The sequence below is a fragment of the Camelus ferus genome, chromosome 14 (assembly GCF_009834535.1).
Source record: "Camelus ferus isolate YT-003-E chromosome 14, BCGSAC_Cfer_1.0, whole genome shotgun sequence".
Classification (NCBI taxonomy): Eukaryota; Metazoa; Chordata; class Mammalia; order Artiodactyla; family Camelidae; genus Camelus; species Camelus ferus.
Window position 1 is genome coordinate 14,511,881 of NC_045709.1, and position 21,122 is coordinate 14,533,002.

Below are 21,122 nucleotides of genomic sequence, written 5' to 3' on the forward strand. Positions count from 1 at the left end.
TGCGGCAGGAGATGCTTAACTATGTGCTGATACCTCCAGCCAGTAAATATCACTGAAAAGAAAGGAGGGGGGTATTCTAAATTAAAAGACCAAGGAAATATAACAACTAAGTGCGATGCATAGGGATCTTGGTCTGAACGAAACAGCTCTCTTTGAACATTAAAAAAGAAAGAAAGAAACCCACAGGAAAGCTTGAAATTTAGAAAGCAGATGGGATCAAATTGGTACTAAAACAAAAGCAGAAAAACCACAGCTTAAAAGACATGGAGAAGAAAAGACACACAGAAGTAAAGTAATTCTAGTGATAGTCTAGGCAGAATATTAGCAGAAACAAAGATGAAATGGGCCTGAGGGCACTTCCCTGATAAAGAATTAGCTGTGGGCAGAACACCTGGGCCAGCTGGGGCCCTGGATTTCTTTACCCCCAGACGGTCCCAGCAGACTCCTGCTGCAGCTAGGGCAAAGTGACTCTTAACCCAGGAACCAAACCAGGCATTGCTCTTTCTAAAGAAAATGAACTATCTGTGGGACGTAGGTTCCTGGTGTTGGTAGTTCCCAGACCTCTACAACTGACAAGGATTAAAGGAAAAGCAGCTCTGCCCAGGAGGGAAATACACCAAAGTGCTTGGTTTTCAGAGGGAAGCCTGCCTTTATTTTGACAAATAGCTGGTCCCAACCTCTCTGCTCTCCAGCCTTTGTTTCCACTGTCCCTCCCACTCACACCAAACCCACAGCCAGTGGTCCCTTTAAGAGAAACAGCTACTGGGGAAACAGACCTGTCCACCTTCAGGGGAAACTGCTCGTACAAGTTGATTCCTATTTGTTTGGATAACCAAGGATCGCCAGACAACTATTCCAGGAACAGATTATTAAGGGGATAGGAAAAACGTTAAAAATTTCTAACTTGTGTCTTCAGAGAGGATATCATATCCTAAAAATAGTGGGTTATGAAGAATTACCAAAAAAGAGGAAATCCGTCAGAATGAAGCACCCATTCATGACATGTTCTCTACACCCAGAGATGAACTGTGTGGTGCTTCTGCTTTTTCTCCTTCTCTTTCAGTCAAAAATAGACCTCTTACTAGTTGGCGATTTCACTGTTCAGCACCTGGCTGACATCGTACGGAAATGCTTTTCAAATACAACAAAAGTCACCATCACCACGAGTGATACGAAGCAGGCAGCAGCACTTCTGGGTGACTGCACGTTCAACATGGCTTTCCTGAAGGCGGCTTCGCTCACAAACACCGAGGAGCTGGATGCTGTCAAATTGATTAGGTAAGCTCCAAAAACCTTCATGCTGTATCTTTAGAATAGTTTTTATTAAAACCCACTTCTAAAAAATCCTTCCATACGATGCTGTATTTACTTTAAACTTTAAGATGAGGGATATTTTCAAGGGCAGAATCTCTATACATGTCTTTATTTTTGTAGACAGTTTGACATACTATTATAGGAATTATCATTTTAACTTAAAAAGCAATAGGTGTGGGTGAGGATATGAGAATAAATTGGTCATAGAAATTTATTTGGTATATAATGCTTCCCTTAATTCCATGGGTACTCCTTTTTAGTAACTATGTCATTAAAATGACATATCTTTTCAGACTTCATTAGTTGTTCTAGCAGATGCTAAAGCAGATGGGTCCTCGAAACTCATGATAGCGGTGGACCGAAGATACTGCTTTCAAGAGATGTCGCAGAGTCCAGGTTAAAACCACGTCCGTTATCCTTGTTTCATCCGGCAGTTCCATAGAAGTTCTGCTTCCGTTTGACCCACTCAGCTCTAGGGATCTGGAGTCTAGTGGTGGAAGTGTTAGGTTCCTCCTTGCCTGACTACATAGGATTTTGAGACATTGAGGATGTTTTTAAGCAGGCTTAGATGAGAATGAATTTGCTTCCCTTCTATGAGAAAACTTAATGAAGCAAAATTATAGATAATATTGGACTATCTAAGGACTTCTTATAATTATAGGACAGGTCTTTCTAGACTAAAGGACAAAGTTCAGAGGAATCCTGTGATCCCAGAATAGAAAGGAGCAAGCAAATTATGTTTGGGAAAAGAAAGGTTGGACTGGGAAGAGGCCAGAGCCACTATGTTACTTGTTACAGACAGACAGTCAGACACTGCTCCTGGGGTTTCTTAGAACAGTTGGTCTTGTACATTTCTTGTAGCTTTCTCCTGGGAATAGAACTCTGGACCGAACAGGCAAGCTACCTCAAAGTGGATTTCACTTCCACAGCGTTGTTGTGAACTGTCTTCCTTCTGAAGATGTGCCTATTTTATAAACATACCTTTAAAAAAATCTCCTATAGTTAGAGTACCTCTCCTTGGAGACTTACAGTAATCTCTCATTTGTATAGTATTTTAAAAATTTCATAACAGATCTTTGAGGGAGGTAGAGCAGGGCTTCATCATCCCTACCTGTCAGGTTAGAAACGTGAAGCTGAAGTGAGTGACTTGCTTGCGACCATGTGGCTTGTTTTCACAAAGCTCAGACTAGAACTCTTTACTCTTCCTTCCATGTTCTTTCTAAAAGTGTGTGATTATTTGGCTTCTGTATTGAAGCCCCTCTTACACCCCTGAGACTCAAGAGATGCCAGACTTAAACTAAACTAAACGTATCGCTGGACAGGCCATTGGGGCTGATCTCTCCTTATTCCAAGAGCAGGATTCTAGCTGTGCCTCTCCAAATGTGGTAAAGGCTTTGTGTTTGCCCATGACTGAAGCTACATTTTGAACAGGATGAGATTAAAGTTCTGCTGAAGAGCAAGCTTTGTGTCTAGTCACAATTACTAGGAGCTGGAGGTTAGAGGAGAGAACTTCTGTCTGATACTCACCTCTGTGGATCCTCCCTGCAGCTGCTTTCTTTGCTCTGAATAGCACGGCTTAAGATGTGTTAGCAGGGGAAAGAAGGTAGCCAAAGGAACTAAATGTACAGACATGCATCTAGTTCTGTTATTTTGTTCTAACAGCATTTGTTTGAAGGGGAAAAAAAGGATAATTTGTGGAATACACCTGGATTTGGTTTTCTGTCTTTTTTTCTGTCTCATTACACTGTTCCTATATCCAGCATAGCTCTGGAAATAGCAGGTATTCAATAGTTTTCTCGAGGTGTGGGTGAGCGACTCTGTGGGCAAGTGGGAGAAATGCCATTCTAGGGCAGATATGAGTTCTGGCTTTCGTGTTCCTCTCTGAAAAGGGGGCAGAGCTTTCTTTGTGGAAGCTTTGCCTTTCACGATGCTGCACTTAGAGACTGAAAATCCCTCTGAAATTTCCTTTCTTGCCCTCAGAACCATTATGAGTTCATGACTTATGGGTTATTTAAACCTTTGTGGAGCATGTTTACATTTTGAGGTTACAGTTTTTCTTAGGATAATGAATCTTATAAACATACTACTGCATTTGTAAGCAATTGAACATTTATCTTTCCTAGAGCACTCTGTCTTTTGAGATTTGGCTAACATTTAATGACTAAGCCAAGATGAAGAGTCTTGGTTTATTTTTTTTGTGCAGTATTTTAGTTTTTTTTTTTCCCTGCTTAGATCTTTGTTGTTGTTTTGTAATACCTCAAAATCTGGATAAGTTCAGGAAAGTATGTGAGATTTTACCTTATTCTTCTCCCTCTGGGCACTTTATATGCCCCGCCATGAGTGAAGAACTTAATGTAGAGTAAAAATGTCCACATTTATTTTCCATATCAGAGCACATGGTCACTGATCTATGCCTAACTATAAAACATAGGGATTTCTATTGAAAATAATAATGGAATACAGTCTGTTAGCTATCATACTAAGCTTATTTTAGGATAAAATGTATGCAACTTCCTTAAAAAAGATTTTACAATTTATTCTTATAAAAGAACTGTGGTTTCAGCTTAGAGCTAATCATTAATCAGTTTTAATCATTCATATAAATATTGGTACTTTATAGTCAGACATCCTCAAGAATTACGGCACATCTCCATCATAGGTTAACAATCTAGTGCTACTCCCTAACTTGATTTCATTTCATGAATACATTTTTATTGAGCCAGGTGAACTCAGACACCACCCAGCGGTAAAATATTTTAAGATGATCTTAGGAGTCATATGCTTGGCTCCACAATTCTAGGAGTATTTGACTTGGCTCAGGTTAGTTCTCAAAATTGAGCCACATTCAAAGGGCAGACACTTGATAATTCAGATGCATCCTGACACTTTCTCTTACAAAGGCCGGATGGAACGTTAAAGTGTGTTTCAAACTCATTAACAGTGAGTGGATCCTGTTTGGCACTGGGATTTAAAAAAAAAATGTCTCTGCAGCTCTTCAAACTCTGCTTGGCAATAGGAAAGGAACACAGAATGTGGTTCAGTCTGCTCAGTCTGCAAGTTTGAATCTGATCTCATTTTTCCCCATGTAGGTTCAATTGTCTGATCAGTTCACTCACTACTTAACTAAGAAAACCCAGTCTTGTGAGCCACAGAGATCTAACAAGTTGTCCTATTGTGTCTCTAATTCCAGAGCATCCTTGATTTGGCAGTGCAGCTCAGTAACTCTGATTAGCCACATTCTGCATGGCCAAGTACTTGACAGTAAACACTGTAACAATAAAACACCTAAGTAGTTCTACTAAAAAAAATTCTTCTGTAAATAGGAACTGGGGAAAATTCTAGATGGTTATTGTTTCTAGCATCACTTCATGTGGCGAACCTGACTTAGGAGGGTCACAGCACAAACTCTTCTGACAAAAGCATAGTGGAGGCAGGGCACACAACCTTCACTATTGACCAAAACAAACTCAAAACTGTACTGCATTTTATTGCAGGAGCCATATTAGTAGCAAGTGAACTCAGTGTTTTAATATTTGTAGTAAAACTCAATTTTCTCATGAAAACAGTTGTTTTAATTAAGTAATTAACAAAGGATGTTATTTGTTGCAAGTCCCCAGTAGGCCACACCAGGTTATTTCAGCTGCATTGGGCCCACAAGTAGCATAATGGATTACAGTACTCAGGATGGCCACAACCCCAAAATGACACCAGCTTTTGCCCTTTGAAGTCCTCGTGGCTATAAAGGAAGTGCATTTAGAAATTTCCTCTGGCTTCATAGGGACTTATAAGAACCTTTTGGTCCTCTTATTAGATGATAGATTTCAGGCCAGCCAGGGCTTTCCTGAGGTTCTTTGATCATCAGAGTGTACAACTCAGCTTAAAACACTTTTATGTGATCTTTTTTATTCCCGCTACCAAGGGACCAGACTTGGGGTTGGGGACAAGACTGGGGATGGGCCCGGCTGCATTTGAGCTTATGGTGGCTTCCGGTTCCAGACAGTACAGGGGACACACACAGGAGTATCTGTAATCTCTGTGTGGACTATAGTCTCAGGAACCATAATGTCATTTGAACAGCGTATTCTGTGAAACAGGAGGAGAAATAAATTGTCCTCCAGAAAATGCAAATTTTTAAAACCTAGGAGACCTCAGTTGAGAAGGTACTCATAAGGCCTCAGAACCTGCAGTTTGGCTTTGCTATATGAAAGAAGTGGCTTTAGTTGGGTGAATAAAAGAAATTTTTGTTGTGTTTTTGTATCACTTAGTTTTGTTTTAAGGAACATTCATTCATTAGAAAGAGGACTTTTTTTTTTTTTTTTTTTTTTTTTTTTGTGATCCTGGAAACTAGAAACTCTTTTAGCTTATTGATTGTGGAGAATGTGAATGAGAAGCTGAGCTCTAGACCAGAGAGTTGGATTCTGGGAGCTGTATTGATTCCTGGGTTCCTGCACCATTAGGGCTTCACTGGCAGGGCAAGTGTTTGAGTTGGTAATTGATTCTGTGCTAATGACAAAAATCCCAGAATCCCGACTCACTCTGATGTAAAGCTTGAAATTTGAAAGTCCTCAGGGCATAAAAATCCATATACCCAAATCTAACGTATTTTCCTGTCAGTAAAATCAATTTACAAAATTTAAAAAACCCACAGGATTATTTCTAAAAGCAAAGAATCTGGTTTTTTAATTTCCCTAATTCTAAAATGTTTTTATTTTTGATAATGTACTACTTTGTGAATCTGTAAAATGTTTTTTGTTTCTGCTTCCTGCCCTCCCCCAGCCATTGCCTTTGGCTTGGCTGCTGCCTGGCCAGCCACAGACCGGGGCGCCTCCCTGAGGCTGCAGGGCAGGTGGGTGCCCAGGCCTGTGCTCCCCTTGGGCCCTGAGGCTTTCCTGAGCGGCAGGGCACACACTTGGCCACTTAATTACTTCTCTAGAGTAATTTGTTCAGAGTTGTCCTCCCCTAGAAAGTGCTAACTCTGTGAGGGCAGGGACCTTGTCTTCCTGCCTGTCCACGATATCCCCCGGAGCCTGGCGCGGTGTCTGGTACCTAGCACGTTCTTAGTATGTATATATGACTCAGATCTATAAATTATATGCAATGTAATTTGGAATGTAGAATAATTGTACACTTACTTTCAAATGCACGTGTAAGATCACTGAACAATATTATGCATTGCGGGGTCCTTCCAGATCTTGTTTTAAGGAATAAATAGCATCTGTATATATGACCATATACTAATAAATGATGCTTTACATATTTAAGAATAGTTTGTCTTAGACAGCTTTAGCTGTTCTCTTTAAAGTCTGGTTCACAGTATTATTCTCCTTGGAAAATCACTTTCTTTTAGCTAATGCCAATGCTCAGTATCCACCAAACTATCAGAAATTCCAATTTATTAAACTCCTAAGTGTAGCGAACAATAATGCTACAATTAAAAAAATTATTTTGGAAATTTTCAAGCTTATGAAAGGAGAGAGAATAGTAAACGGAACTTTGTGTGTCCACAGTGCAGCTTTCATGGTTGTCGACGTATGGCCAGTCCTGTTTCACCTCTGCCCTCTCCCACACCTCCTTCTCCACCCTCCCACCCCTGCTCACTGGTGGATTATTTTAAAGCAAATCTAAGACATCATTTCCTTTCATCCATAAATACTTGAATAAGTACCTCTCTAAGGCAGAGAGTCTTAAAAAAATAACCACAATACCAATATCACCTAAATATCAGTAACAATGTTGTCAGATATCCAATCAGTGTTCAAATTTCTCTTGTTTATCTATGATTTCTTTTTTAAACTGTGAGTTTATACAAATCAGGATTCAATTTTCCCTTCCCTTTGATTTTTTTCTCTTTGCCTTGCTCTTTATTTATGTATTTTTTAAAGGGGTCATTTGTCTTACAGAACTCCCATGTTCTGGATTTTGCTGATGTCGTCCTCATAGCAGTCTTCTAAATATTCCTCTTTTCCTTAAATTTCTTGTAAATTGGTGGTGAGATCAAGAATCTGGATAAGATTTTGGCTCATTTTTTCTTAAAGCAAGAATGAAAGTGGTCCATCTTACAGCCTACCAATTCCCTGAGCAGTATTCTCAAAACTGTCAAGATCATCAAAAACGAAGTCAGCACAAGTGTCGCGGTGTTACCTAAGGGAGACATAATGACCGAATGTGATGTAGGATCCTGGCATACAAAAAAAAAGTACATTAAGAAAAACTAAGAAATTCAGAATAAAGAATGAACTTAAATTAATAATAACATATCAATAGTGGCTCATTCTTTGTAAAGAATTTGCCAAGCTAATGTTAGGTGTTAGCTGTATAGGAAATTGGGTTTGGGATATATGGGAACTCTACTACTTTCATACATGTCTGTAAATATAAAATTATTCTAACATTAAAGGCTTCTTTTTTAAAAGTCACCTATTTTCTCACCCCTTCCCCAGTTGTGAAGAGCCAGGCATTAGTGGTTGCCATAGATATGAACGTAAAAAGACTGTTCTTATCAACAGAGTGGACTCCTGCTCAGAGAAACCAGGGGTTTGACTATGAACTCAGAATTTGGATTTTCTTGCCCATTAAACTGAAATGGAGAAACTATAGCATCTATAATAAATAAAGCTTTAAACCAAATATTAGTTTCATGGAAGTATCCCCTTCCTTTGTATTTCTTGAATAGTCTTTAACTGTACTGTCTACCCCAGCCACACACTTCAGAACCCTCTTTATGCAATTGCATGAAATAAAACTGCAATCTCTTTTCTTGTAAGCTGTAAAAACAAAACAGTGGCCCATCTTTCCCCTCACTGATTTGTGATGCTACTTCCACTAGATTTCCATATTAATACCACCATTTTAAATTCCAATGAAATAAAGAAAATCACTCTAGTGTAGTTAGTTCCTAATATGCTATATTTTTGAAGCCCAGTTTTTTGAATGATGATTTTGTTTCATCTTGACGTTGTTTTCCTTTTCAGATTTGGCAAGAAAAAAAATACACATTTGCTATTTGTTTTTATAATTCCTGAGAATTTTAAAGGTATGTGCCTGCTGGATATATTATTTGGTTTTTTTCCCCAAATAGAAGTCGTAAGATCAGTATTTAATACAAAGATTCTTAGGTTGTATTTCAGGGCACGAAGCTGATATTACATTAACTGAACCACTAACAATGGAAAAAATGACTGTTGTGGTAAAATACTGGAAAACATACTTCTGCAGCACTGGTGAGTGAAAAACAAGTTTCCAGAGGTTTGAAAAATTCTAATTAAAATTCCACAAAAACAGTATTTATACATTTTTAAGTTTGTTTTCCACTTGTACCTTTTATTTGCTAAGTATTAACTAACTGTACGCTGTGTGCTGTAAGGAACATGTAATTCCTTATTAATCATAGTCTGAAGAAAACAAGTGTAAACAAAGTAAAGGGAAACATATGTCCTCTACCCGTGAAGAAAAAGTTATGTCTTCAAGGATTTAAAATGTGTTGTACAAGGATAAATACAGTTTAGTGGTTAGGCACAGAGGTTTTTTTGTTTTGTTTCATTTTGTTTTGTTTGTAGCCTGCCATCATTTCTTAGTCATTTATATGGAATTATTCATGCTATGTTGTTGTGTGATTGTCTAAAAGTCAGGGCCATTCACCTTGAATCTTACGGTACTTTGTGCTTTTGCAAAACACTTGCATGTATTATGTTACTTCTTTAATTTAAAAGGATGGTTATCCTTTTCTGTTTTAGATTTATAGACACAGATAATTAGTGTCAATGCTTCAATGAGACCCCACATTTCTAAACTCTTCACGTATATTGTGTTATGTGTATCGCCAGCATCTAAACAGTTAAGATAATTAAATTAGCTTTTATCTGGCTTGTAAAAGGACAGACTCCAATTTCAGAAACTGAATTCAAGCGGAATCGTTGGTCAGTGACTATTTATAGTTTTTCTAGGCCGAGGTTACTAGTAGGAAATCTTTTTAAATTAAGATTTTTTCTTGTTTTAAAACTTTTTATTTTCATTTTTAATTTTTTTTGGTGGGGGGGATATAATTAGGTTTATTTATTTATTTTTAGAGGAAGTATCGGGGATTGAACCCAGGACCTCGTGCGTGCTAAGCATGCGCTCTACCGCTTGAGCTATACCCTCCCTTCTAAGATATTTTTCTTAAAAATGAGCCTGAAAGACATTTTTGGGATTATGGGATTACTGTGTATAAGCTCATGCTCCAGATGATAGAAGATTCAGTACACCCCTCCTTTTTAAAAAGTTCTTTTTCAGTATTTAGGGAAGATGAGTGAGTCTGTTTTGTAACATTCCAGTGGCTCCCTGCAGGTTTCAGAGTTCTTCATGGAGATGGCTGACCATCATGACCAGACTCCTTTTTGCAACCTCTTCTCATTTTGCTTCTCAGTGGAAATGGAGCAGCTGCTCATCACCAGCTGGCCGGCACCCTTCCTGTTGGTCATAACCACGTCGTGTCCAGTCAGCTTAGAGGATGAGCAGCTGCAAAAACAAAACAAAACAAAAAAACCCCAAACAAAAAGCAACACAACCATCAGATGCTATATTTTGACAGTGCAGCTGCTTAATGAAGACTCATATGTATTTTCTATCTCTGACATTTACCTGTAAATAAGAACTTAATAAACTCAGTTGAATGCATTTTAAGCACACCTATCACTAAGTAGAATCTGGTTGAAAGAGGATGTCCTAGGGTAAATTGTATGTAGTATTTTAGTTTTCTCACCTGGGTAGCTTCATGCTTTATTAAAGTGGTCCCTCTTTTAAAACTTGCAGTTAAGAATGAAATTTTTATGAAGCCTGAAAAACCTGAATCGCCCCTGCCGAGGTCCTGCAGTGAACACCGGGGATATTTTTCTACTGATCTGTTTGCTTGGTTAGTTTTTTGGGTTTTTTTTTTCACTTTTTCATAATAGCAATTTTTACCGTATACATTTCATTAAAATTTCTGGAGAACTTACTAATTGTGGAACACCAGCTCAAGTGCTGAGGGTGGTGCCAAAGGATTCTTAATAGCTATTTTGTGAAAGAGGGGTGCAGCTTGTTCTGTATTTCAGAATCCTGAGCTGGCACGATGAATACACATTACAGAAGTTGTCAGCTCAATATAAGGAAGCACTTTGTGACAATCACAGTTGACCACGGAGGAGCAGGTTGAATTATAAGGCAGTAAGTTACCCATCACTGGACACATTAGTGTAGAGTCTGGGTTAAGTAATAGCAGTGATGTTCAAACTTTTAAAACAATGAAATTCTCTTTTTCAAACAAAAATTTTACATATAACCCCAATATTTAAACAGATAAAAGCATCCTAAGCTATTATCCATCTGCCACTAAGTTTCTCCCTGATATCTTTTTGGAACTCATGAACCTATCCCCCCATTTGTTGAAACAACCTTTAAAAACGGTCTTTCTGTCGCTGCCTCTCTCTCTCTGAGATATTGAACTGGCATTCAAGCCTGCATCTGATAGGCCATTGAACCCATCAGTGGGAGGTCACTCAAACCCTTTCAATTCTAACATTGTATGCTCATAAAAATTTAATTTTAGTGAATTCCTTTGCTTCCCTTTAAGCTGATTTCTAAGGAGATTTTAAATAGAGCATAGGGCTATACAGAATCGACATACATGGTGAGGACATGGGTGATGATGGTGAGAATATTGAGTCAGTTACTTCCGGAATTTGTACAGTGAGACCATCAATTATTTGTAGAACTGTGACCATCTACTATTTTGAACAAGGAAGAGACTTGGCAACCAATAAGCGTGGCTAAACCAAAGATGCACTCACTTAAGTAGTGCAGAGATAGCAACAGCTGTCTTACCCTCAAACATTTTACCCACAGAGAAACTTACCACATCACGCTTCATCTGGGATATGAGGTTGGGAGGGGTTTTGGAAGGCTTTCTGATTTTCTTGTTACTTGCAACTGCTTTTTGAGCCCTACTCAGCTTGTATCTTTGCTTTTTCTCAGAATCCTACTACTATAAATAAAAGTAAAATTTCGACTCAGATTATGTCCCTTGGGATGAAGGAGATAATATTAGTTTGTAAATTTCTTAGGGAAGTATGTTAAAAAAAATCAAATCAATCAATCAAAATTCCTGGAGAAGTTCTAGATAAATGGTAGAGCCCGAAAATGTCCATTAAATGACAGAATTTTACATGGAGGGAGGCTGCCATTTTCTGATCGAGCTGGAGTAGTTGCCTTGGCCCTCTAATACTTTGGGCTTTTTCCTGTAAGGTACCTTTACGTTCAGTCATGTAATTTGGAATACTCAATAATCAGTGAGGTTAGGGTATTTTAATCCTGCTTGTATCTGTTATTCTTTATCAGTATATTTTAGAATTTTGATCAGTTACTGAATTTGTGATGATCTTGATAATAGATTCTTTTGAAATTTTGAAATAAAATATTCTTCATCAAATAACATAAGGTAAAATGCTTTGCTATTTACTGCAGCTTTGTATGAAGCTAGGGACTCAGAGAAGCTACTTTTAATTAGTGTATTGGTGCTTATTGTGTACTATTGCCTGACATTTTTTCTCTTAAATATATGGTATGATTTTCTCTTGTTTCTAGCTCTGAATCTCTAAGAAATGACATTGGGCTTGAATTAAAGGCTCCGTTGTCAAATTTCGAGAAGAGCAAAAAGATTTCTCTTCTTCATTCAAGCAAGGAAAAGCTGAGAAGGTGAATTTTGATACAGCCCCCTTTTTAGCATTATTCCTTTGCAAGAAGAAGTTACTTTCATGAATTTCATAATTTTTCATACTATTGTTAAAAGTCAGTGTGAACCTAGTAAATCTGGCAACTGAAACATGCTACTCACTCATTAATTTAGTCATTTAGCAAATAGCTACGAGTGTCTGATGTGCCAGAATGTGATTGGAGAACTGAGATAAATGAACTGTTGCCTTCAAGGAGATCTTAGTCTAGTGTTCAGATAGACTTCTAAATAGGATATTAAATAGGAAATTATATTTTAATAAATATCATGATAGAAAAGAACACACAGTAAACATGCTAGGAAACTTACCTCAGTCAGAGTGAGGGGGTATGTCCTGTGAGGGAATTTGAATTTCATCCTGAACTGTTCAGGGGGCACTAAAGGGTTTTAGCAAAAGGGTGATACAATAAAATCTGTACATTAGAATGAACGCTCTAGCCAGATGTGAGAGAGTGAATTGAATCTGGAGGCCAGGGGAGTCTGTAATAAGAGATGATAAATCTTGAACTGTGGTGTTAGAAATAGGATAGTGAGAAATAAGCCAATTCTAGGTATATGAAGTCGTTAGAACCTGTGAGCGTGACTGAAGGAGAAATCAAGGGTAAGTCCCAAGTAGATGGTGGAGCCATCGACTGACTCGGAAGTACAGTGGAATGGCAGTCTGGCAGTGGGAGGTGCTTTCTTCTCTTGCTGAGTTTGAAAACCTCCAGGTTTAAATGGAGCTGCCCAGTGAGGAGTTGGCCCTTAGGCTAGAGAAGATCTAGGCTAGAAATACAGACGTAGATTTATCAGGATACAGCATCTGTTTGAAGCAGTGGATGTGGGGTAGATATGATGACCATGAAAAGCATGTAGGGAAGAGATAAGTGGAGAAGAGAACCTTGTGAAAAATCTCAGTATTTAAAGGACAGGCAGCCAAGAAGAGATTGGGGGAAAAGAGTTACTGGGAAGATAAGAAGAAAACCTGGAGGGAGTGGTATTGAGGAGACCAGGGGAGAAGAGGGTTCCCTAAAGGAATGAGTGCTCAGGAGTAGCACATGACACAGAGATCAAGTAAAGTAAGAACTGATGATTGACTGCTTATATTTAGCAAAACCTAAACACCAACTGATCTTGGCAAAAACAAGTACGTTAGCATAGCTGGGGAGGAAACACCGTTGCAGAAAGATGGGAAATGAAATGTAGGAGCATGGATGAAAGGAAGGAAAAAAAGAAGTGTGGTATGTAAAAGGGAATTTAGGGGAAAGTGAGAAATTTTGATTAAGGCGGAGCCAGACGTGAATATGCTCATATTATCTCCCAAAAGAAAACAGCTGGAAAAGAGATAGAGGTCTTGAAGATACTCGTGTTCTAGTTATTTGTGGCTGCTTAAAAGATGAAACCAAAATGTATTGGCTTGGTAGTACATGGTTTTTATGGGCTGGCAGTTAATGCAGGGCTTAGCTAGTCAGTTCTTTAGCCTCCATGATGGTAACTGGGGTCACTTGGTAGCATTCAGCTGGAGGATGGTCTAGTCAGGAGGGTCTGGAGCCTTTGCAGGGATGGCTGGAAGACTAAATGCAGCTGAGACTCTTCAGTGTGTTAATCGCAAGAGTTTTCAGACTTCTTGCATGGCAGCGCAGGGCCCCTAGAGACAGTGTTCCGAGAGACAGGAAGAAAAAGCTCCCCGTATCACAAGGACTGGGACCGGAAACTGGCCCAGTGCCACTTGTACCATATGCTGTTGGTCAGAACAGGCACAGAGCCCACCTGAAACTAAGGGAAGGGTATAGAGACCCCACATCTCAGTGGGAGGAACATCAAAAGAATTTCCCCTGTAGCTGGTGAGGGGCACTGGCCATGGATTTAGCATCCCTGAGGAGGCAGCAGGCTATAGGATCTAGAACCAAGTGGAAGAACACCTCTTCTACTGAAAATGGAGAGAAGGCGCTAAAGCCAGGTATGGATAAGATGTGTCTTGATGGAGCCAGAAAGGAGAGAGGCGGAACCTGATCAAGTCCTTGCAGATGACTTCTATTAACTGCTAAAGATTAGCGGGAAAATGGTGGGGTTTTGGGCTGGATGAGGTGGCTGGTGGACGGGCTAGTCTGGTCCAAAAGCCTTCACTCACATGTCTGCTGCTTTGGCCAAGCAAAGACTTAGGGCCTGCTGGCCAGGCTAGTCTGTAGATTTCACTGATCTGCAGTGAAATGAGAAAAATCTAGTGCAATGAATATTTTTAAAACTATATTTTATATAACTTATATTCTAAGATTGTGTTTTCCATACTTTATTTGGTATTAAAATCATGATGATATTAGTAAATTGTTACAACAAAATAATATTGGGAGATGGTACTTTTCTTTCATTATTTTTCATGTCTAGATTGAATGTTGGCAATCCTTTATTAGTCCCCCAAAGTTCTGTGTTGTTTCTCTTTTTTAGTTTTAGTAGTTGATGAAAACTAAAATCTGAAAACCACTTATCTAGTGGACTAGAAAGATACTTTGGGAAGCATCCACCCCTGTGGCATTATTTAAAGGACTAGAAATCTTTGTTTCCCAAAAAGGAAAGCTGGAAGGAGGGCTCCTCCACTCCCTTTACAGATCTGCTTGGGAGATACCAGAAAGTAACCGTCCATCCTGATGATTTTTTTTGCTGTGTCCTTCTCTTAACCCTTCTGATTATGCCTGTGAATCTTAAAATAGATGCTTCTAGTCTATTTCTCTTCCTTCTTCACCTTCTCTTCCCAATCAGCTGCTTTATATATGTTTTTGTCATTTTTGTCTTGTTTTGCTCTTTTTTTGTTTTTAAGTAGTGTAGGGTAACATGATACTTGCTAATGCTGAGGAAATAATGATCCCAGCTGATGGTTTTTAATATTTGCATTTAGGAATTTCTCTTTAAAATAATTCTAACATCTTTGTTTTCTTTATTAGAATGGATTAATGAAAATTGGCTATCTAATTCTAATATTCTTGGTGAACTCTCTTTGATTATACATTTTAAATATATAAATATGTCTTTATCTTAGTAAGGTGTATACTTTTCAGTGTGATTCCTTAATTTTGTCTGTGTGTCTATGAGTCCAAAATCATGGTGGTTTAATAATTTTCAGGATGTCACTCACTTGAAAAGAAGTGGAAGTGAGCTTTGCTGTAATTTCTCACAAACGAAGACTTTTCCAGCACTGGTCAAGTCTTAGAAATTCAAGGAAGGTAGAATAAAAAGTTCTCAGAGGGTCTGTGAGTTCTTGCTTGCTTGAGACACACTTGTACAGAGTGGAGATCAAGGATGTAGTTTGGACCAAGACTTTGGCTTCAGATGCCATTCAGCCTCTAGGAATCACTATTACCTGGAGAAGAATGAAACTAATTGATTCTTCCCTGATTTCTGTGGATTGGGTCATAATCAAGCTGGCTCCTGTGGGTAGATGACGAAAACAAAACACCCTCTTTGACCCGTCGTTGCCTATTGCTGCTTCCACACACAGCGGAGAAAGAGAGCAGGACCCTGCGGGGTCCCTGAGCTGGGTATCCTGCTTCTTGAGCCAACATTAACATCCTTCACCAAATATTTCCTAAATATTCCACTAAATATTTCCTTCTCATTCTTTCCTTCTGTGGTTTCTGTTGTTGTTTGTTTGTTTAGTTTTTAAAAATTGTGGCATAAATAACATGCAGAGAAGTTAGCATTCAGTGAAATTATCTAGGCTTGGAATTTGTAAGACAGTTTTAATTATAAATTCAAATTTTTTCATGATTATAAGACTAGATTTTCTGTTTTTCCTCTGTCAGTTTGGTTTAATTTATGTCTTTCAATAAATTTGTTCACTTAATCCAAGTTCTCAAATTTATTCAACAACTTTATGTTCGTAATGTTCTCTTATTTTTTATGTCTAGAAATTTCTGATGGTGTTCCTTCTTTCATTCTTGTGTTGATAATTTTTGTTTTCTCTCTTTTCTTGATCAGTTCAGCAAGGGATTTATCAATTTTAGTGATATTTTTCAATGGGCCAGATTTTTATTCATTGATTTTTCTCTATTATTTGCCTGTTTCATATTTCATTGATTTCTCCTCTTTGTCGTTTCCTTTTTTTCTGTACTTTACTCTTTTATTCTAGCTTCTTTGATGGGAACTTAGATCATTGTTTTTTACCTTTTCTCCTTTTCTAACATAAGCATTTAAAGCTATAAGTTTTTCTTTAAGTTTTTCTCCTGGTAGTGCCTTAGCTGTATTTCATATATTATATTTCATTATCATCAATTCAAAGTATGTTTCTCATAAACGTTGTGATTTTTTTCCTTCACCAATGATTATGTAGAAGTGTGTAAGTTAATTTCCAAATGTTTGGAGATTTTCTGGGTACTGATTTATAACTCAATTACAGTTATCATCTGAGAACACACTCTGTGAGGTTTCTGTCCTTTGACATTTTATGAGAGTTGTTTTATGGCCCAAAGTATGGTCTCCCTTGATGAATATTCCATGTACACTTGAAAAGAAGTTATGTCCTGCTGTTTGGGGATATAATGTTCTATAAATTACCTAGGTAGAATTGGTTGGCATTGTTTTCCTGGTATTCTATATCCTTTTTTTTTTTTTTTTGAGGGTTAAAATCTTCAGTAATGACCGTAGATTGCTCTGTTTTGCACTTTTTTTCCTTTCAGTTTTGGCTTCATGTATTTCAAAACTTGTTGTTAGGTGCTTATCTTAATGAATTGACCATTTATCATTAGGAACTTCTTGTCTTGAAATCTGCTTTGCTGCTCATATAATTTTCTTGTGATTAATGTTTGCATAGTTTTCTTGTAATCTATATATGTCTTTATATTTAAAGAGTGTTTCTTGCAAGCAGCATGTGATTGAATCTTGTTTTTCTTTTTTCTTTTGCTGTTCTGACAATCTCTGCTGTTCGATTAGAGTGTTTAGTCTATTTACGTATAGTATTACTATTAAGTTGGATTTTAGGTCCACAATTTTTCAATTTGTTTTCACTTAGTCCAGTCTATTTTTTTTCCTTTCTTTTTCTCATTGCCTACTTTCTTTTGGACTAATCAAGTATGGTTTAACATTCCTTTTTATCTCCTCTATTGGCTTTTTAGCTGAAACTTTTCTTTTAGTGGTTGCTCTGGGGTTATAATATATATTCCTAACTTGTCATAGCCTACCTCAAATCAGTATTTTACCACTTAACATACAACTGCGTATTTCCATTTAACCTCTTCTGTTTTTTGTTATTGTTGTCAAGTGTGTTACTTGTACATATGTTTTCAACCCCACATTGTTATTATTTTTGCTTTAAACAGTAAGCTATTGTTCCAGTTGTCCATTGCTATGTAACAAATTACCCCCAAACTTGGTGGCTTGAAACAGCAACCTGTTTATCATATCTCGCAATTTTATGGGTCATCAATTTGAGCAGAGCTTGGCTCTGTGATTCTTCTCCACGTGGTGTTTACTGTGATTCCTCCATGGTACTCAGCTGGCAAGGGGCCTGTTTGGAGAGCCCAGCACAGCTTTATCCAGACAGATGGTCTCTTGGTGGGGATCACTAGAGGGTTGTGCCCAGATGGGCTGCTCTCCTTCCCTGCAGTCTCACCTCTCCCACATGGTCTCTCCAGCCATCTAGACAGACCTCTTACAAGACAGCTTAGAGTTTCAGGGACCAACGTCCAGGCTGTGTCTTCTTCAATGCTATTCCTAGAACTGCTGTAGAGTCTTCTCCTGGTGTCTTGGTGAAAGCAGGTACAGGCCATCAGAGATTCAAGGGGAGGGGAACTATTTCTCCGTCTTCATTGGAGAAATGGTAAATAATTTTAGTCTAAAATTAGATGAAAATATAAAATTAAAATTGGATTAAAATACCTGTAAATATTGGATTTCTTAACTCAAAATTTGGGAGTTTTCGAGTAAAACAGGCTCTCACTGTTTCTCTGTTTACAGAAACCAGATTGGCTGTGTTAATACTAGGTAAAGTAGACTTCAAGACAAACAATATTACTCGAGGTAAAGAGCAACATTTCATAATGATGAGGTGTCAACTTGTCAATGCTACAAGAGTCACAAGTAGTATGTGATTATGTATTTGAAGTAAAAATTCATAGAATTAAAGGGACAAATATTAACAAGTGTTCATTTCACATCCCTCTCTCAGCAACTGATCCAACAGCTAGACACCAAAAACCACTAAGATGTAGATATGAACACTGTTAACCACCTTGATCTAGTAGATATTTATAGAACACTACACCCAACACTGCAGTAAAATACTCATTCTTTTCAAAGGCATATGGTGCATTCACTTAGGCAGACTATATGCAGGGGGATATAATACATTTCAGTACATTTAAAAGAGTTGAATTGACAAGGAGTCTATTCCCTGACTACCATTAAGTTAAATTAAAAATCAATAAGAACTTAATAAAAGAAAAACCTCAAATATCTAGAAATTTAAAAACACACCTCTAAATAATCCATGGGTAAAAGGAAAAAAAACCACAAAAATTAGAAAATACTGCTGACTGAATGATTATGAGAATATTTCAAAATCTGTGAGATGCAGTTAAAGCAAATCCTAATGCAAACAGTATGGCTTTACATGCTTATATTAGAAAAGGCAAAAGATCTAAAAATCAGGGACTTAGGGGGCCATTTTAAGGCACTAGAAAAAGTGAAGTAATTCTGAAGTAAATAGAAAGAGGAAGAGGCAGGCAGGCAAGGAGTGAGATCAAAAGCATTTTACCAGTATCATGGAAGAGGAATTATTAGTGCATATACGGTAAACGAAAAATGTAAAAAGGGCATATTTTGAATAACTTTATGCTATAAATTCAACAACTTGGATGAAGTGGAAAAATTCTTGAAAAGCACACTTTACCAAAACTGATTCTAGATGAAGAAGAAAATAGCACTATATATTAGAGAAATTGGACTTGTTATTAAAAAAAGTTACCAAAAGGAAATACCAAGCCCAGATGGTTTTACCGATGAATTCTGTCAAACATCTAAAAGTTAATACTCATCTTAAACAAATTCTTACAGAAAATGGAGGTGAAAGAACAGTTCTAACCCACTTCATGAGGCCAGCATAACCCTAAGCCTGATAAAGACATTGTAAATAAAAGAAAATTGCAGACCGATTATCCCTCATGAACAGAGGCATAAAAATACTTAGCATAATTTTAACAAATCGAATCAAGTAATAAAGATATAAAGCACCATGACCACACCAGGTTTATCCTAGAAAAGCAAGGCTGATGTAACATTCAAAAATCAATCAGTGTAATTTACCACATTAAACAGAAAAAAGGAGAAAAGCCATATATTAACAGACTCTGAAAATTATTTGACAACATTCAATACTCTTTCAAAATTAAAAATGAATGAAATAATAACCTTTCAGCAAAACAGATAATGAAAGGGGACCTCCTGAATCCATTAAAGGGCATCTACGAAACACCTGTAGCTGACATTGTACTTGCTGATGAAATTTTGACCATTTGTTTCTCAAAAAGATCTGAAATAAAGTGAGGGTACCTGTTCTTACCACTTCTATTCATCATTGAATAAACTGTCCTAGCCATTGCAATTAGGTAAGAAAAAATACATAAAAGACATACAGATTAGAAAGGAAGAAGCAAACACTTTTATTTATAGATGGCACGATTATTTATGTATAAAGTCCTAGGATACCTACAAAATAACTACTAGAACCAAAAGATGAATATAGCAAGGTTGCGAGATAGAAGGTCAATGTACAAAAATCAATTATATTTTTCTATATTAGCCCCAAACAATTGGAAAATGAAAATTAAAAAAATAATTATATTGATAATAGAGTAAAATAAAAACCCTTATAGTATTTAGGAAGAAAAGTGTGAAAAGACATGTAATATCTGTATAGTGGTCACTTAAAATATTGCTGTGATAAACTAAAGAAAATCTATATCATGCGTTATACTATGATTATGAATTAAAAGACTTACCGTTGTTAAGATGTCAGGACTCACCAAACTGAAATATAACTTTATTTAACTCTAAATAATAATCCTCGTAGGCTTTTTCTTACTTTTTGGTAAAAATTGACAATCTAATTCAAAACTGTATGAGAAGGACTGAAAATATACGAGGGCTTAGAATAAAGCTCTCTTGAAAAAGTACAACAAAGGTGGAAGACTTAAACCATCTGACTTCAAGATGGTATACAGCTACAGTAATCAGTGTATTACTGGCATAAATGTTGACCAGTAGATCAATGGAACACAGTAGCCCAGCACTGGACCCTCACATTGTGGTCACTTGATTTTCAACAAATCACCAGAGCAAACAACTTGGGAAACAAAAATATTTTATGTAAGTAGTGCTGGAACAACTGAGTATTTATGTGGAAAAACAGTGAACCTTAACCCCTTACTCATGTCATGTAAAAATTTATTCAGCATGGAGCACAGACAGAGCTATACTATAAAACATAGAGCTTCTAGACTATTCTGTAGAATTTCCTGCGATGTTAAGAATGGCCCGTATTTGCTGTCATCTAGTAAGGCGGCTGCTAATCATATTATCAAGTGTTTGAAATATGGCTATTGCAACTTAGGAAATGAATTTAAATTTTTATATAGTTTTAAATGAATTTATTTTTAAATAGACTTACGTGGCTAATGGCTACCATACTGAACACTGCAGTTCTAGAAGACAGCATAGGAGAATGTCTTCACAAGCTGAGGGTAGGGGGCTGTTCCTTAGGACACAGGAACCAATAGCCATAAAAGAGGAGGTGAATTAGACTCATCACAATTTACAACTTTTGCTTTCAAAAGACGCCATGAAGAAGACAAACTACAGACTGGGAGAAAATACTTGTAACACAAATATACTAACAAAATCCTGGTATTAGGATATATAAAGAACTCCTAGAGTTCAATAATGAAAAGACCTGCAGTCCAATTAAAATGTAGGTGAAATATTTGAGCAGACGACATACACATGCCCAATAAGCAGCGGAAAAATGCTCGGCGTAACTTGTTGTCGTGGAGATGCGAGTTAAAGCACGAGCTACTACCACATACACCTCAGAAAG

At 37.3% G+C, this 21,122-nt stretch overlaps 2 protein-coding genes across 9 annotated transcripts in view; both read left to right on the plus strand.

The window, feature by feature from the left end:
* The window catches only part of CCDC169 (coiled-coil domain containing 169), a 45,427-nt gene extending 44,237 nt beyond the window's left edge, over positions 1-1,190 (plus strand). For all 7 annotated transcript variants that reach the window (XM_032496305.1, XM_032496304.1, XM_032496306.1 and 4 more), the window contains one exon: positions 1,064-1,190. The gene's annotated coding sequence lies outside the window, so the exon portion shown is untranslated. The remainder of the gene's footprint in view (positions 1-1,063) is intronic.
* LOC102521241 (spermatogenesis- and oogenesis-specific basic helix-loop-helix-containing protein 2) overlaps positions 1-21,122 on the plus strand; it is a 34,779-nt gene that overhangs the window by 4,061 nt on the left and 9,596 nt on the right. For both annotated transcript variants that reach the window (XM_032496301.1, XM_032496302.1), the window contains exons 2-6: positions 1,064-1,278; positions 8,286-8,347; positions 8,430-8,534; positions 10,105-10,204; positions 11,914-12,024. In XM_032496301.1, the coding sequence (XP_032352192.1) occupies positions 1,064-1,278; positions 8,286-8,347; positions 8,430-8,534; positions 10,105-10,204; positions 11,914-12,024 (593 nt within the window). The remainder of the gene's footprint in view (positions 1-1,063; positions 1,279-8,285; positions 8,348-8,429; positions 8,535-10,104; positions 10,205-11,913; positions 12,025-21,122) is intronic.